General features: G+C 36.8%; 4 protein-coding genes and 2 non-coding genes across 6 annotated transcripts; 2 read left to right on the forward strand and 4 right to left on the reverse strand.

Moving 5' to 3' along the window:
* Positions 1–1501: 1501 nt before the first annotated feature.
* On the forward strand, positions 1502–6011 carry LOC103851368 (probable receptor-like protein kinase At1g80640). Its single transcript, XM_009128223.3, has 10 exons — positions 1502–3335; positions 3599–3748; positions 3857–4062; positions 4153–4285; positions 4469–4532; positions 4620–4716; positions 4885–4987; positions 5298–5416; positions 5519–5608; positions 5691–6011. The coding sequence occupies exons 1-10, from the start codon at positions 3194–3196 to the stop codon at positions 5826–5828; spliced, it is 1242 nt and encodes a 413-aa protein (XP_009126471.1). The 5' UTR covers positions 1502–3193; the 3' UTR covers positions 5829–6011.
* Positions 6012–6080: 69 nt separating this feature from the next.
* On the forward strand, positions 6081–8890 carry LOC103851376 (aspartate aminotransferase, chloroplastic). The gene is made up of 12 exons (XM_009128235.3): positions 6081–6256; positions 6408–6483; positions 6589–6639; positions 6794–6988; positions 7062–7100; positions 7193–7282; positions 7363–7471; positions 7556–7665; positions 7735–8045; positions 8108–8372; positions 8458–8580; positions 8757–8890. The coding sequence occupies exons 2-12, from the start codon at positions 6424–6426 to the stop codon at positions 8790–8792; spliced, it is 1389 nt and encodes a 462-aa protein (XP_009126483.1). The 5' UTR covers positions 6081–6256; positions 6408–6423; the 3' UTR covers positions 8793–8890.
* Positions 8891–9114: 224 nt separating this feature from the next.
* Positions 9115–10024, reverse strand: LOC103851387 (60S ribosomal protein L39-1). Its single transcript, XM_009128246.3, has 3 exons — positions 9914–10024; positions 9641–9744; positions 9115–9326 (listed from the first exon to the last, which is right to left on the reverse strand). Exons 1-3 carry the CDS (start codon positions 9914–9916, stop codon positions 9278–9280), a joined length of 156 nt encoding a protein of 51 aa, XP_009126494.1. The 5' UTR covers positions 9917–10024; the 3' UTR covers positions 9115–9277.
* On the reverse strand, positions 9136–15621 carry LOC103851398 (deSI-like protein At4g17486). The gene is made up of 5 exons (XM_009128257.3): positions 13517–15621; positions 12691–12978; positions 9914–12602; positions 9641–9744; positions 9136–9326 (listed from the first exon to the last, which is right to left on the reverse strand). Exons 1-3 carry the CDS (start codon positions 13662–13664, stop codon positions 12346–12348), a joined length of 693 nt encoding a protein of 230 aa, XP_009126505.1. The 5' UTR covers positions 13665–15621; the 3' UTR covers positions 9136–9326; positions 9641–9744; positions 9914–12345.
* On the reverse strand, positions 11136–11219 carry LOC117129157. The gene has a single exon (XR_004452781.1). It is a non-coding gene; the product is annotated as a small nucleolar RNA R21 (small nucleolar RNA).
* On the reverse strand, positions 11300–11385 carry LOC117129156. Its single transcript, XR_004452779.1, has one exon. It is a non-coding gene; the product is annotated as a small nucleolar RNA R21 (small nucleolar RNA).
* Positions 15622–15645: the final 24 nt, after the last annotated feature.

A 15645-nucleotide genomic window follows, 5' to 3' on the forward strand; every position in this document is an offset into this window, starting at 1 on the left:
AAATATTTAAAATATTGTATGGTTAGAATGCTTAATGGTATCACCAAAAAAATAATTAATAGTTATACATGACTCCAAAAACTTTATATATTAGATTTTTAAAAACTTCTTCTCTTTTAATAATTTTGATTTATTTTTAAGTGAAAAGTATATAAAAGTATAATATCTAAATCAATAATTTTCAAAATCGTAAATAATCAATATTGATATCGTGAAGTCGGGTTAGCTTTAACAGAACCAATGAATTTCTACTTTTTTGAAGATAACATGAATATTCAGAAAACTCATTTTTAAATATGAGAATATCTATCAAACTATAGACGGTTGAAAGTTTAGTATATGACATGAGATTTTAGTGGAAAAGTTTATATATGATATGATTACTTTATTATAAAAGAAAGAGAAAGTTAGAATGTACACATATATGTCGTGTAACTTCTCTTGGTTTAAATCATATATTATATGATAAAAGTGATAATATAAAACATTAGTTTCAATTTTTTTACTATTAAAAATCAAAAATTGTAAATATAGTAATAGTAATAATTATGATTCAGGAGTAATATTTGAATAAATCAAGGAATTGAATAAATTATTGTTAGAGAAATATATGATAACATATTGTGAGTCTAAATTCAAGGTAAGACAAAAAAATAATGAATTAAATGAAAGGGTCCAAATAACTTTCATAAGTAGATTTTTAAACACTCCTTCCCTTTTAATAGTATTGATTATACTCTCCCTCTGTTTCATTAAGATATAATTTTTTATTTCTATATAAAAATTACAAATTTTAGTAAAATTAATTTAATTTATTGATTAAAAAATATTGAAATTTGATAAAAAAATAATGCATAATTATTGCGTTCTTTTAATGTGTGTAAACACTAAAATATATATATTAAAAGAACGGAGGAAGTATGATGCAACTGAAGTCTATATATGACGAATCACTGTTGACTCATATGTCATAAAACTCATAGGTGTAAACATACATTAAAAATCATTTTAGATTATCTAAACATTAGAGTAGTGGGTACAAGCTATAACGTAAATCTCACAAACATTAAAAATAGAAGGGTGCAATTTCACTATGTTCCCACTCATTCTATATTCAACATTTGCGAAATTCTTTCTTCCACAAGCGTCGTTGTGTTTAGTTTAGCTTTTTCTTTATATTTTTTTTTGTTAAGAATGTTAATTTCATTTAAGAGATAAGGTTTGGCTACAAAAGCAATTAAACCTATACAAGAGTTACCCTGGCAAAAAAGAAGCAAAAAACAGGGTAACAATCAGACTTTGCAATACAATTAACTCCATGAGCGAGCTGATGGAGAGAATACAGGAGCAGTGTGATGGGTCATATATATATTTAGATCCGTTGACTTTGTAAAGTGTAAGAGTGTCTTTATCTTTATGTATTGGCATCTTCATTAATCATTACATAAAGTCATAAACAACTGTCAAAGTAGTCTTTCAATAGAATAGAGAGAGAGAAAAGAGAGAAAAGCGAGAAAAGCGAGATCTAGTTTGGGGGTCGGCGCGCGGCCGGCGCGTGAGCGTCCGTGCCGGCGCCGGAGCCTCTGTTTTGTCCTTCTTAGTGTCTCTCCTTCGCTCTTCTTCGCCGTCCTGTCAACGACTGCCTTGTCCGAACTCTGGATTCGACATCACCGCTTACGGTGGTCTCGGTCTTGGAGCAACGACGCTCTCGTCGGGAGGGTCCTGGTGGTAGAAGTGGCATGCATGTTCAGTGGTGGTTTTTTTCCGGGAGGTGGAGGCTTTCGTAGATCCACCGCCGCCGGCTCTAGTTCCCGGGAAGGGAGTCTTCATTAGATTTGCCTTCGCCGGCTCTAGTTTTGGAGAGCGGAGGCTAGCACAGCTCCGCGCTGCCACTTAGGATCCCGCGGTTCTTTGGGAAAAGTTTTCTAGTTTAGTTTTGTTTCATGGTCGGCGTAGTTGTCGGTAAGTCTTGGGTGGGGTCACTGCGGTTGAGTTCTTGGTAGAAGACAAGGGTCGCCGGTGAGGTGATGATTCACAAGGAAAGGAAGAGATGGTGTCTTGGGTCGCGTGTCTTGGGTTTGAAGTATGATAAAGGCGGAGGAGATCTCGAAGATCGATTGATCTCTCCGGCGGGATGACACGGCGGTGAAGTAGGGATTTGCGTTTGTTTGGAGGCTTGTCTGGTTTCGAGCTCCGTCTAACAAGGTTCTCGCGGGTGGTTGTTTCCGGTGGCGTAAAGGCGGAGGTGATCAAGTCGAGGCGGTGTCGACGTGTTTCGCGTCAATGGAGCAGATCACTCCACGTGTCGAGCCGCCTCCTTGATGCGCTTGCCAGCGGGCCGGGTGGTTTCTTAGGGTGGGCCGAGGGCCTGTTTTAGTTTTTATGTTGCCCCAGGGGTTTGGGCTTGCGTTTGTTTTCGTTGTAATCGGGCTTCGGCCTTGTTTGGGCTTGGCCCTTTCTTCTTATAATATCAAAACTTTGGCGGAAAAAAAAAAAAAAAGTCATAAACAACTGTTTGATACTATGAGAGAAAGCTGTATTTAGAATCACAAATAAGAAGAAAAGAAGTTTCTCTACTGTTTAACAAATGAGTAAAGTTAAAAAAGGGGATGGAAAAGTCATCTTCTTTTTGTCGGTTTGACTTGACATAAGTAGTCATGTTTATTTTTTGTCGTTATCTGGTCAGTAAATCTACTCTTCAGGCCTACAAACTTTCATGAAATGGTCAGCTGATCATATGAGCATTCTAAAATTTGTATTTATCTTTTAACTGACAGATACTAGTGGTCCAATGTAAATGATCACTTGATCAGTAATAATATGTTTCAAACTCCCGTAATAAATTACAATATAAGAATTCTCATATCAATTAAATCGAGCTGCATTGGTTATGAAATAAAGATATTTGTTGTTACAACTATCACATTCCAACCCACATGTTAGATTTTGATGATAAAGAAGTAAAGACCTTAAGAGAATGATTTCGACTTTTTAAAAACTCACTTTCTCTTTCCCTCCTTTATGCAGACACAAGAAAAGGAAATGAAATTAAAGGGAGATCTCCACTAGTGAGCGATAAAGACTCCTCACATTCTCTTTGTAAATCTCTAAAATCTCATCAGTCTCTCTTTTCAACTTGAAAATCCTACAAGTCTGGAGAGTGAATCAAACCTGAAAGTATTTTGTTAGGCAAATGATAAAGATTCTTCATCTACTTCTTAAGGTCTCGGTTGTCCAGTTTCTCTGTTGTGTATATGCTTCTACTGCATTTCATCCACCTGCTTCACAGCCTTCCCTGTCTCCTGTTTACACTTCCATGGCTTCCTTCTCTCCAGGTATCTCTCTCTCTCTCTCGATTCTGATTCTTGTTTTATTTTTATGGTTTTCAGACATTTATGTGGTTTGTTACCATTTTCATTTTTATACGTAAATGCTATTTTCGAGAGCTGCTCATTAAGTGGTTTGCCTTATCTTCTACGTATTCTCTCATCAGTTATACTATTGGATTCTCAAGTAAAAAACCCTTTTAAATGTATAGATCTGTTTTGGGGAATTCAAGAAATCTAAACAAGGTTTCTTTATTTACTTCTGATCTCAGGAATCCAAATGAGTAGAGGCCAAGTACACAATAAACTTATAATCGCTCTTATAATCAGCTCCTCGTCGCTAGGACTAATAGTTTTTTGTTGTTTATGCTTTTGGGCTGTTTATCGGTCTAAGCAATTTCCCAAACCCACCAAGAACTCAGGTAAATCTCCTTTTTTACCATACTAATTCAAGAATGAAAAATATTAATATTACACTTGTAACAAGATTACAATATTTTGATGCCTGAATGGTTTTGCACATGTGGAAGAGAGTGGGATTTCATTACCCAAGAAGGGTTTTGTGCAGTCCTTCGATTACAAGACACTAGAGAAAGCAACATGCGGTTTCAAAGACAGTAATCTTATAGGACGAGGCGGGTTTGGATTTGTTTACAAAGCCTGCTTAGACAATCACACTCTAGCCGCGGTTAAAAAGATCGAAAACGTTAGCCAAGAAGCAAAACGGGAGTTTCAGGTAACCAAAAAACAAGTCATAGCTAGTAAGTTCCAAGTAATGATGAGTGTTTTAGTTCAAGAGTCTGAGTCCGGTTCTATCATTTTGCAGAACGAAGTTGATCTATTGAGCAAGATTCACCATCCGAACATCATCTCACTTTTGGGACATACAAGTGAAATCAGCTCGAGCTTCATCGTTTACGAGCTGATGGAAAAGGGATCTTTGGATGCACAGTTACACGGTAAAACCATAATCTTTTTTTTAGACCTTGGGATGGGATCTTGATACATAGGAGATGATGAGATTAAAAAACAGATCATGTGACCACATGAAAATAAATAACTTCTTGTTCTACACATAATCATAACATTTATTGTTTTTTACCCAAAAAAACATTTATTGTTTTCATCATTAAATGGTTAAGGACCTTCTCGGGGATCGGCATTAACATGGCACATGCGGATGAAGATTGCTCTTGATACAGCCAGGTACATTCAAGAGCCCCCACATTTCCGGTTTTCTCTATTGTTTTATTAATCACGGTTTGAGTAAACCGTGTTTTCTTTTGGAGACAGAGGTGTAGAGTATCTTCATGAGCGCTGTCGTCCTCCGGTTATCCACAGAGATATAAAATCTTCAAATATTCTCCTTGATTCTTCCTTCAACGCCAAGGTAATTAACTGAAACAAGAACCAAATACCAAACCAAACCGGAAATAACCGGTCAAGATTCTTAATTAGTCCTATATCTTGGTTCTTGTTTCGTTGATTCAAGAATCATTTGGTGTTTGCTTCGACAAACAATCCAATAACATGACTTCTTGTGTGTTCCCGCATTCAGATATCTGATTTTGGACTTGCGGTAACGAACGGGATGCACGGCAAGAACAACATTAAACTATCTGGGACACTTGGTTATGTTGCTCCAGAATATCTCCTAGATGGTAAAACATTCACATTTCCAATCTATTTTTGGTGACTTGACTCGTTGTCATGTCTTAAGATGCGTTACCTGTTAGTTATCATAATGTGTTTTCACGTGACCCCATATAATATATAACAATGAATTTCTCTTTTTATTACGTCTAGAATTGTGTCTGGAAAGCAAATCATCGTATTGATGTTTTATTTCAACTAATCACATGGAATCATTATTAGGCTAGAGAGAGTGGTTAGCGGGTCACTAAAACCGTGATTATCTGTCTAGTTACCGGATTAGCAAGGTTGTTACATTAAAATGATTATGTTGCTCAGGTAAATTAACGGATAAAAGTGATGTTTACTCATTCGGAGTGGTTCTACTTGAACTGTTGCTGGGAAGACGGCCGGTTGAGAAGTTGAGTTCGGTTCAGTGCCAATCTCTGGTCACTTGGGTAAGAACGGTTTAGAGTGATGATATCGCTAATCGTAAACGAGCAATAATAGAAAGCATTGGTTAGTGGTTAATGGCGTTAATTAATACATTTTATTTGCAGGCAATGCCACAACTTACGGATAGATCAAAGCTTCCTAAAATAGTGGATCCAGTTATCAAAGATACAATGGATCATAAGCATCTATACCAGGTTAGAATCTGAACGTAAAACTAATTTTGATTGCACTATCTTTTGTTGAATTATTAATCAAACCGGGAATTATTTTGGTCAGGTAGCAGCTGTGGCAGTGCTTTGTGTACAGCCAGAACCGAGTTATAGACCGTTGATAACCGATGTTCTTCACTCACTTGTTCCACTGGTTCCGGTAGAGCTAGGAGGAACACTCCGGTTAATATCATCATCGTCCTAAAGCAAATAATTCTTGCTTATATATATAGGGATTGATCTTATTGCTTCAGAACTTTTGGGGTGAAAATGTGAGAATAAAGGTTTTCAAGGGGTATTCACTTCTAATGATTGTATTTGTAACTTGCCTATACTATACAATTTTTATATTCCACCAAGTAAATATTCAATATTTATGTCTTTTGCATTTTAGATTTTGCATATTTTGTCTGAACTGTTAGAAAGTCGCCAACCACTATCTAAAAGAATCCACTCTTTGACTTTGTAAGCCCATAGATTTACGAACATTGGCCCAATGACCATTATAGCCCCTCTTAAGACAAAGCTTAATAAAACTTAGGACATATCGTCCTGTCTTGACGAATCATTGTTCTTGCTAACACAATCTCGATCTGATCGTTTTCGAAACCGCGCGGTTCCAACGAAGCTCAGGTGACTACTCAATCATCTTTTATGATCTGAACCTGTTTTTTTTTTCCATTTATTGTATATATTTTGTAGATCATCTTCAGACCACGTCATCTGTCTGAATAGCTTATCCTTGTACTAAGTTCACTATCACTGATTTGGGATCTGTCTGCAGCTTAGTGATTGATTCCATGGCTTCATCAATGCTGTCTCTCGGTTCTACTTCTCTGCTACCTCGCGTGATTAACAAGGTACTCTCTATCGAGTAAAGCTGTGGAGTGTTCATAATCGCCTTTTAAAGATAATGATCTGTTTATTCATAATCCTGCTTTGTTTTTTCGATTGAACTCGAACAGGATAAGCTAAAGCTTGGAACTTCCGGTTCCAACCCCTTCCTGAAAGCAAAGGTACTCTCTCTTTTCCCTTTATCATACTTTGAAACCATATGAAACAATCTGTTATACGTTTAGAGCTAGATAGTTCATCAGATTCTGTTAAGAGTTTGATAACTGTAGTTTGTAATCTTCTTTGGCGTATCTGATGGTTTGGCTTTGGTTCCAGTCTTTTAGCAGGGTGACCATGTCGGTTACAGTCAAGCCTTCTCGCTTTGAGGGTATCACTATGGCTCCACCAGACCCTATTCTTGGAGTCAGCGAAGCTTTCAAAGCTGACACTAACGAGCTTAAGCTCAATCTCGGTGTTGGTGCTTATCGAACTGAGGAACTCCAGCCTTATGTCCTTAATGTTGTTAAAAAGGTTTGATGCTTTAGCCTTTTATTCATTTCCTAATTCATAAATCCTTTCTTAAACCCGCATGGCTTCTTTTTAGGCGGAGAACCTGATGTTGGAGAGAGGAGATAACAAAGAGGTAACTTAGCTCACTTCAAAATGTGTCTAATAAGCAGCAAGATCATTAGAATATGCTTAAAACTAAAACACATTGGGATGGAAAAACTGCAGTATCTCCCAATCGAAGGGTTGGCTGCATTCAACAAGGCCACTGCTGAGCTGCTGTTTGGAGCTGGTCATCCTGTTATTAAGGAACAAAAGGTATGTCTGAATCTTTTGTTTACGTTTCCTTTCTCTGAGCTATGCTTTTGTAATAATAAATTTCATTTTTTTGAGCTCAGGTGGCAACAATTCAAGGTCTTTCCGGAACAGGTTCACTGAGACTAGCAGCGGCTCTTATCGAGCGTTATTTTCCTGGAGCTAAAGTGCTTATATCTGCACCAACATGGGGTGCGTTTTACCTTAACCATAAATATTCATGTGTTTACCTTCTCATATGTAAACCATCTTTTTTTTTATCAACTGCTACTTCAGGTAACCACAAGAACATCTTCAACGACGCCAAAGTTCCCTGGTCTGAATACCGCTACTATGATCCCAAAACAATTGGTTTGGACTTTGAAGGGATGATAGCAGATATAAAGGTTTGTTTTCCTTATTACAACATTGTCCATCATGAACTCTGATGGCTAACCTTATCTAAATTTGTACAGGAAGCTCCAGAAGGATCATTCATACTGCTACACGGATGTGCTCACAACCCAACTGGAATCGACCCAACACCAGAGCAGTGGGTGAAAATTGCTGACGTCATTCAAGAAAAGAACCACATCCCATTTTTCGATGTTGCATACCAGGGCTTTGCCAGTGGAAGCCTTGATGAAGACGCAGCTTCCGTGAGACTATTTGCTGAGCGTGGGATGGAGTTTTTCGTCGCTCAGTCGTATAGTAAAAACTTGGGTCTTTATGCTGAAAGGATTGGTGCTATCAACGTCGTCTGCTCATCAGCTGATGCTGCTACAAGGTTATAAACACTTAATCAGGTTTCTTATCTTTTACAGAAGAGTAACACTACTTTCTTTTCAGGGTTAAGAGCCAGTTGAAAAGGATAGCTAGGCCTATGTACTCGAACCCACCGGTTCACGGTGCGAGGATCGTGGCTAATGTAGTGGGAGATGCAGCTATGTTCAACGAGTGGAAAGCAGAGATGGAAATGATGGCGGGGAGGATTAAGACGGTGAGACAGCAGCTGTACGACAGCCTCGTTTCGAAGGATAAGAGCGGCAAAGACTGGTCGTTTATTCTGAAGCAGATTGGCATGTTCTCATTCACCGGTCTCAACAAAGCTCAGGTAATGTTGTTAAAAAATGTTTATGCTTCTTTAATCATTTATTGAGAGATGGGGTCTTGAAGTTTGTTTTTTGGTGACGTGGCAGAGTGATAACATGACGGACAAGTGGCATGTGTACATGACTAAAGACGGGAGGATATCGTTGGCTGGACTGTCTATGGCAAAATGCGAGTACCTCGCTGATGCCATCATCGACTCATACCATAACGTAAGCTGAGTTTTTGGTCTCATGGAGATTACAATGAGAACTGAAGTTTTATTTATACCCTTTTTAGCTTCTTCATCTCATTTGAAAGAATTGCTAAATGAATAAGCTAAGCTCAGGCTAATATTATCTCGACATTTTGTCAAGGAACCTTTTTTTTTTTATCTGTTGCTTCACAGGCATTGTTGTACTGGGAGACTCCCATCGAGTTATAGAGGAAAACACTTCGTTACTTATCTCTTGAGGCGTAAGGATGCAAATTGTATTTGCATAATTTCACAATGCGAATGTATTTGGCGTTTTCATCTTTCTAGCACCATTCTAAATTGTTCTGTTCCACAAATAATCAGAATTACTTAATCAGAACCAATCACGAATCACGCAGATTTTACTAAGAGAAATTCGGAAGCTTCAACGCAAACAAGAATCGTGAAACAGCTCGGAAGCAGCACAGAGACGTACGTTTTAAAAGGTAGGCTGGTAACGTGACAACTAAATACTCATTCAGGCTATAAATCTTCAATGGGGAAAATGAAATAAGCAACCAAGAAAATTAAATAACTGGAAGCGCTAATACGTAGCCCTTATAAAGATAAAATCTGGTAACATCAAAAGTCTTACAGACATGTGAAAATGTTTTATAACAAAAAACAAGAGAAATGCTAAATCGAACAGAAGACAAACAGTCTCGAGCTTTCACTTAGAATCCGAGCTTGGTTCTGCGCCAGTGCCTGCGCTTGGCATTGTACCTGAATCAAAACAAACACTAAACCGTTAAAACACAAAGAATTACTAATGGTTTCAGAAACACACTGTATCAAACCCCACAGTGACAATTATATATTTCGCTTTCAGAACTAAGACACTGCCTATGCCCTAACTCAAACCACAAAGACAACAATTTAATTTCTGGTTTTACGACCAAAATGTATCCGAACTCAAACCACAAAGACAACAATACATTTCTGGTTCCGACCATTGTCGCCCTAAATCAATCTACCAAGAGAATTTACTTATCTATTTCTAATCGACAGATCAGACAGGAAGTAAGAGAGATTCAAACCTGATAGTGTTGTCGGTACGAAGACGAATCCAGTGGGGAATAGGCCTGTTTTGCCTCATCTTCTTGGCCAGCTTCTTCTTTATCATAAACGACTTGTGGGACGGCTGTTTCATTTCATTTCGTTTATCACACAGCAACACAAAGCATAATCATTAATTAATTACGTTCGACTTTGTAACTAATATCAAGCTTTTAAACGAATTGAAAAACAGGAGAATCTAACGATTAACTGAAACTAGGAGCGAAAATCGCGAGAGAGTGAGAGAAGCTTACCATCTTGAAGTCGTGAGTTATGCAGCTGGGGAGGAGCGAAGCTAAACGAGAAGAAGTGGCGACCAACCTTTTCTTGACTTATAGTAAGAGGAAACCCTAGTCAAGTAAAAAAGGCTGGGCTTACCATATGAAAGTTTTCAAAACGAACTTTCTTTCGGATCAAGGCCCATTATGTAGTCGAGCAAAAACGAAGCCCTAAAGGCCCGTTTCATATGTAGTTTACTTTTTAGTTTGTGGCATAATATATCTAGAAACTATCACACTTCAATACTTTTTTTGAACAAACCACACTTCAATACTTCACAACGAAAATCCATGTTGTCATCATCGTCATCGCATCCTCTTCTAATATGCAGACAGAAATTCATCACTGTGAGTTAGTCTCTTCTTTGTGCCCATTCTATTATTTAGCTGTTATCATGATAATAGTGATTTTGATATATATATATATATATACCATCAATGTGCAGGACTGTAGGCATGTCTGTGAAAGTAGAATTTCTACCCTATATAATTCAGATAGTCACATTTCTTTAGAACTGCTGCAGATAAAATAGTACTATTGTTTATACATTGTTTAAAAAATTTGGTTCATGGGTAAGATGTCTCCTGTCATATAGTTTCGTTGCAATTATTCAAGGCAATTATTTAGGAATGGTTTCATGTTTATCTCGAGTTCAAGGTACATTTACTTTCTCGTAGTTACAGTGCTTAATATTACAGGAAACCATCGTTTAAATACGACACTCGGATCAATACTACAACCATACGACTAAGAATGTATTTAAACAGAATTTTTATTGGGCGAGTGACTACAATAAGGACTCGACTCTGCACAGACCCTTTCCTCTGATCAAGCCATGCAACCGAGTCCTTGGTCTGGTCTTCCATAACAGACTGTGTTGACACAACTGAAGCTTAAAAATACACACCAGTGGAGTCCAGATTTTCATTTGTCGCAGGCCAGAACAGAGAAAATACTTAATGTTGGAAAAAATTAATAATAACAATGCGGTCAACAGATTGAAAACAAATGGAAACTGAAATAGATGACAAACAACTGATTAAAGAAACAGCAATCAGTAAATCATTATGAAACTCGAGGAAACAAATAATCATAACTCATCACTATGAACATCAGCACATAAAGCTTATCTTAATAACTACACCTACCGAACAACATTCTTGCTATCATAAAAAGATGAAAACAATAGCTGGATTGGATCCCTCAGAATTTGATTATTCGTCATGGTTTTAATCAGTCACTACTTTTAACATTTTTTATTTATTCATCGTCACTGGGATCCAGCTAAGGCCACAAATGAATATCAAGCAAACAAAAACTCAATGATAACCATATGAAATAAAACAAAGAAGCAGTTGAGAAATCCCTCAGAGCTGATAGTTTTTAATCAAGAAGATATCAGTCACTACTTTTAACATTTTTAATCATAATAATCATCACAGGGATTTCTGCAACGCTTCAAACCAAAAAGGAAAAAAAAAAACATCTAAGCTCAATTATGAGAAGTAACCAATAACAGAGCATAAGGACTAAGAAGCATACAAACGAATATTATCACAACGAATCCTAGTCTAAACCAAACCTAATGAACGAGAGTTTTTAGGTAAACGGCGGATTAGGGTTTTTGTTGTAGCTTGGGGGAAAGAGGATTGTACCTTGAAAGCTATTTATAGGAGGGTCTTATGTGATTCTGAAACAGCAAAGCCCTTAGGGTTAGTTAAGGCCCAACTAAAACTTCCAACTCTCTTTTGTTTTGTAGAAAAGAACTTTACTTTTTCTTTCCTTTTTCTTTTTGGTAAAATGTTAAAAAAGAACTTTACTATTTCAGTAACGTACTAAAACATGTTATCGACTTTCCTGGCTTATTCCAAGGTACGTATGTACTTTCATGGGTTGTTTCAGGTGTTTTAATCAGAGTAACCTGAACTTTAGCGAAGAAAGTGACAGAGATATCTGATTGGTCAGAGAACACTTCCACATCATACACAGACTCCTGCGATTTTAAGTACAATCTTTAGGACTTGAGAGCAACTCTTGTACTGTCTCAAAATTACAGAGGACCAACATATCTAAAAGAAAGACCAACAAGAAAAACTTATTTTAATTGAATATGATGATAACATTCAGAAAAGTAATTTGTACAAATATTCAAAAAAATTACATCCAAAACATACAAGAGGAAAGTCGAATTCACACACTCTTTTTTGCAGATTTTGATGATTCTCCTTATAACAATAATACACCAACCCAAAAGCGTTATTAACACTTGTGAATAAAATACAAGGACCCTCACTTCATATACAAATATATATATAATTAGCTTTTCACACAATGACAAAGAATCATGTCTTTGGGGTTATCTAATCTTGAGCTCCAGATGCAACAGAAGGGAACTGGATCTCTTTTGTTACTTCAAAGGACAAAAAGAAGCAGAACAAGGAGGATTACCGGTTGATATTGATCTGGCATGCGAAGGCTTATTATTATCTAGCCTTGAATCAGATGAAGAAGCTAAAGGACCCGATCTGCTTCTCGCCTTCTTTTGCTTCTTCTTCTTTTTATTCTTCTTACTTTCTCCTACTTCCAAGAGCTTCCCGTCTTTACCTACCTGCTTCACCTTCATCTCGTTCAAGCTAGCCGGTAACACACAATTGCAGAGGAAACCTTTACAGATCATTAAAAAAAAAGAAGAGTAATCAATGCTCCGCTTAAGATTAGTTGAAACGTTCCTCAAGGAAGTTTGGGTTTTTACCTAAGCGAGCAAGACGGTTGACCCAACTAGGGATTGACTTTTGAGTTAGTTTTAAACAAACATCGTTACAGAAATGATTACAGTTCCTTGTGATGAGGTGGTACTTGCTCCCCTGGTACTCATCTGATAGCTCCTCCATAAAGCTTCCAATTTCTTTCGCCTTCATCTCTGTCTCACCCACCAGGATCGATTTCCTGAATGTGAAGCCAGGACACTTCTTTGGCTCCACTTTGAAGATTCCTGTGCTTGAATGCTCGTGTGCCCCGTATCCATATTCAACCCCATGAACTACACACACACAATGGATAAACCAAAACCAAGAAGGAAAAAAACAAATGAGTTCTTGATCCATGGGAGACTAAACAACAATGTATTGAACAATTTGACTAATAGTTCAAACAAAGAAAAAATAAAAGAAACAATCTCTGTGTTCTCTTATAACCAAACACAGATTGAGACATCACATCTATCCTCATACTTTTCAAAGTCAATTTTCATCTCATCTTTTTTTTTTTTTGACTAAAGGCTTTCAATTTAAAAAACATAACTATTACAAGATAAGACAAGAAGTCTTATAGTTTGGAGAATTTTCATCTCATCTTTCCGACCAAACTTAACCACTTAGTGTAATAAATCCAAATTCATGTTATCGAGAATTATCAGACATCATCTTTCTAAGCTGTTTTTCTTTTCCTAATTCAATGTTAGAATCCGACAAAAGATTTTATTTTTATTCTGAACTATTTAATCTCATGACAACCTCAAGAACAATCAAACACATAATTGTAGGAAAAAAAAACACAAAGATCATGGATAAAAACAGAACCTTCAAGACCAGAGTGATAGATTCCGATTCCGAGCCAATAACCGTAAACATTCATAGGGGTGAGATCGTAAACATTGAGATAAACAGGCACCGATCCAGGATTCTTCTTCTTCTTCCGTCTCACGCAGACGTTTCTGCAAAACATCATCTTTTATCGCCTCCTCCTCCTCAATGCATCGCAACAAAGGGAGGAAAATTAAGAGCGATCAATAGCAACGTTATAATCAGGTCTTCGACGAGAAATTATAAGGATCCGATTCGGAAATCGGAATTGCGCAAAGACTCGAATGTTCAAGGGTTCGTCTTCTTCGTCCTCAAAGCTTGTTTTTCCTTCCGTTTCTGTTAATTTTCTGTTGATTTGGTTAATTAAATAATTAATGCATTTAATTAGAACAGTAATATCAAAATTTTAATTAACCATATTTATAACGGAAGCCCATTATTAGTTGTTTGCATTCGCATTAAAAACCCTCTACTAGCATGCGACTAATTGGTATCTAAAATTCCTTGGTCGATCGGTTTAGCTATTTCGATTCAGTTCAATTTTGGTTTAGTTCAGTTCGATTTCATACCAGAAAACTCCATACCTTAACATCGACGACAAACATGAAAATCTCCATGACTCTTCTCATCCGCACTCTTCACAAAACTCGTATTTCTTATTGTATTTTCTCAAGAACCATCTTGTTCCCCATGTTAATTTTTGTTGTCAATCCCTCAATCATGAGATATCACACCACCTCCAACGCAGCGATCACATCAGTGAATTCGTCATTTCGATTAAACATCCTTTGAATCATAAGAAACGAGATCGAGTACCAATCCGATTATGATCCTCTTCATCGGGTATTAAATCATTGTGATCATCGAATTCGAGTGACTGTTAGATTGATGACAAAGAGATATTAGCGGTAATAATTTGTTTTATTAGCGGAATGATTTGGCGGTAATGATTTGACTACTAATTTGCATTAGAATTTGTCTTTTATTTTTCAATGCATCGCATTGCATGTTGATGTTTAAAAAAAAAACGTCGATATGTTTTTTTGTATCGATCGATGCCAGAATCTTAATTTCAAAGAGATACTATGATGTTACTGGCCGACGTGGCCGTATGCAAGACACAAAGGAGAATCTCAATCTACTGGCTGAGATACATGCGCCAGGAGGCTACGTTGTGATACCTCCTGCCTTCTTTACCCAGAAACGAATATTAAGTGTCTAGATACATCGTTGATCAATATTATTTTATGATTTTTAATCTTTGATTGATTGATGAGATGATCGAGAGTTCTTCACTGTTTCAAGATTGATCGACACCATTATTGGATTAAGATTAAAATGATGGAGTGTTACCATTAGTATTAGTTATGATAACTTGATCGATTTGTGATTGGACTGATAGTTAACTATGATTCTGAAGATTATGTGTTTTGGTGATTGATTTTATAGTATTATTGGATAAAAGAGGGTTATGATTACTGTGATGATGATTTTTGTGATTACTAGGATGATTATTTGTTTTTGTGATTAATGGGATGATTATTATTTTGATTAGTGGGATGATGATCGATAGTCATTTTTGTGATTAGTGGGATGATTCTTGTTTTTTTATCGAAAGTGGGATGATTCTTGTATGTTTTCTTTTGAAAGATCATAGCAGTATCCCAACTTTCCTTCGGAGAATGTTCCGAGCTCCGTCGGACTTCACCACCTCTTCTTCCCATCCGCACTCTTCGCAAAACTTGTATTCCTCGTTGTATTTCCTCAAGAACCCTCTTGTTCCCAATGTTAATTTTTGTTGCTAACCCCTCAATCACGAGATATAACCACCTCCAACGCAGCGATCGCATCAGCGAATTCGTCCTTCCAATTAAACATCCTCCGAATGATAAGGAACGAGATCAAATATTAATCCGATTATGCTCCTCCTCATTTGGTACTAAATCACTGTGATCATCGAATTCAAGTGATTGTTAGATTGATAACAAAGAGATATTAGTGGTAATAATTTGTATTATTAGAGGTAATGATTTGGCGGTAATGATCTGGCCACTATTAGCGTTAATAATTTATATTAGGAAGTTGTCTTTTATTTTCCAATGCATTGCATTGCATGTTGATGTTTT

This window comes from Brassica rapa, chromosome A01 (genome assembly GCF_000309985.2).
Source record: "Brassica rapa cultivar Chiifu-401-42 chromosome A01, CAAS_Brap_v3.01, whole genome shotgun sequence".
NCBI lineage: Eukaryota > Viridiplantae > Streptophyta > Magnoliopsida > Brassicales > Brassicaceae > Brassica > Brassica rapa.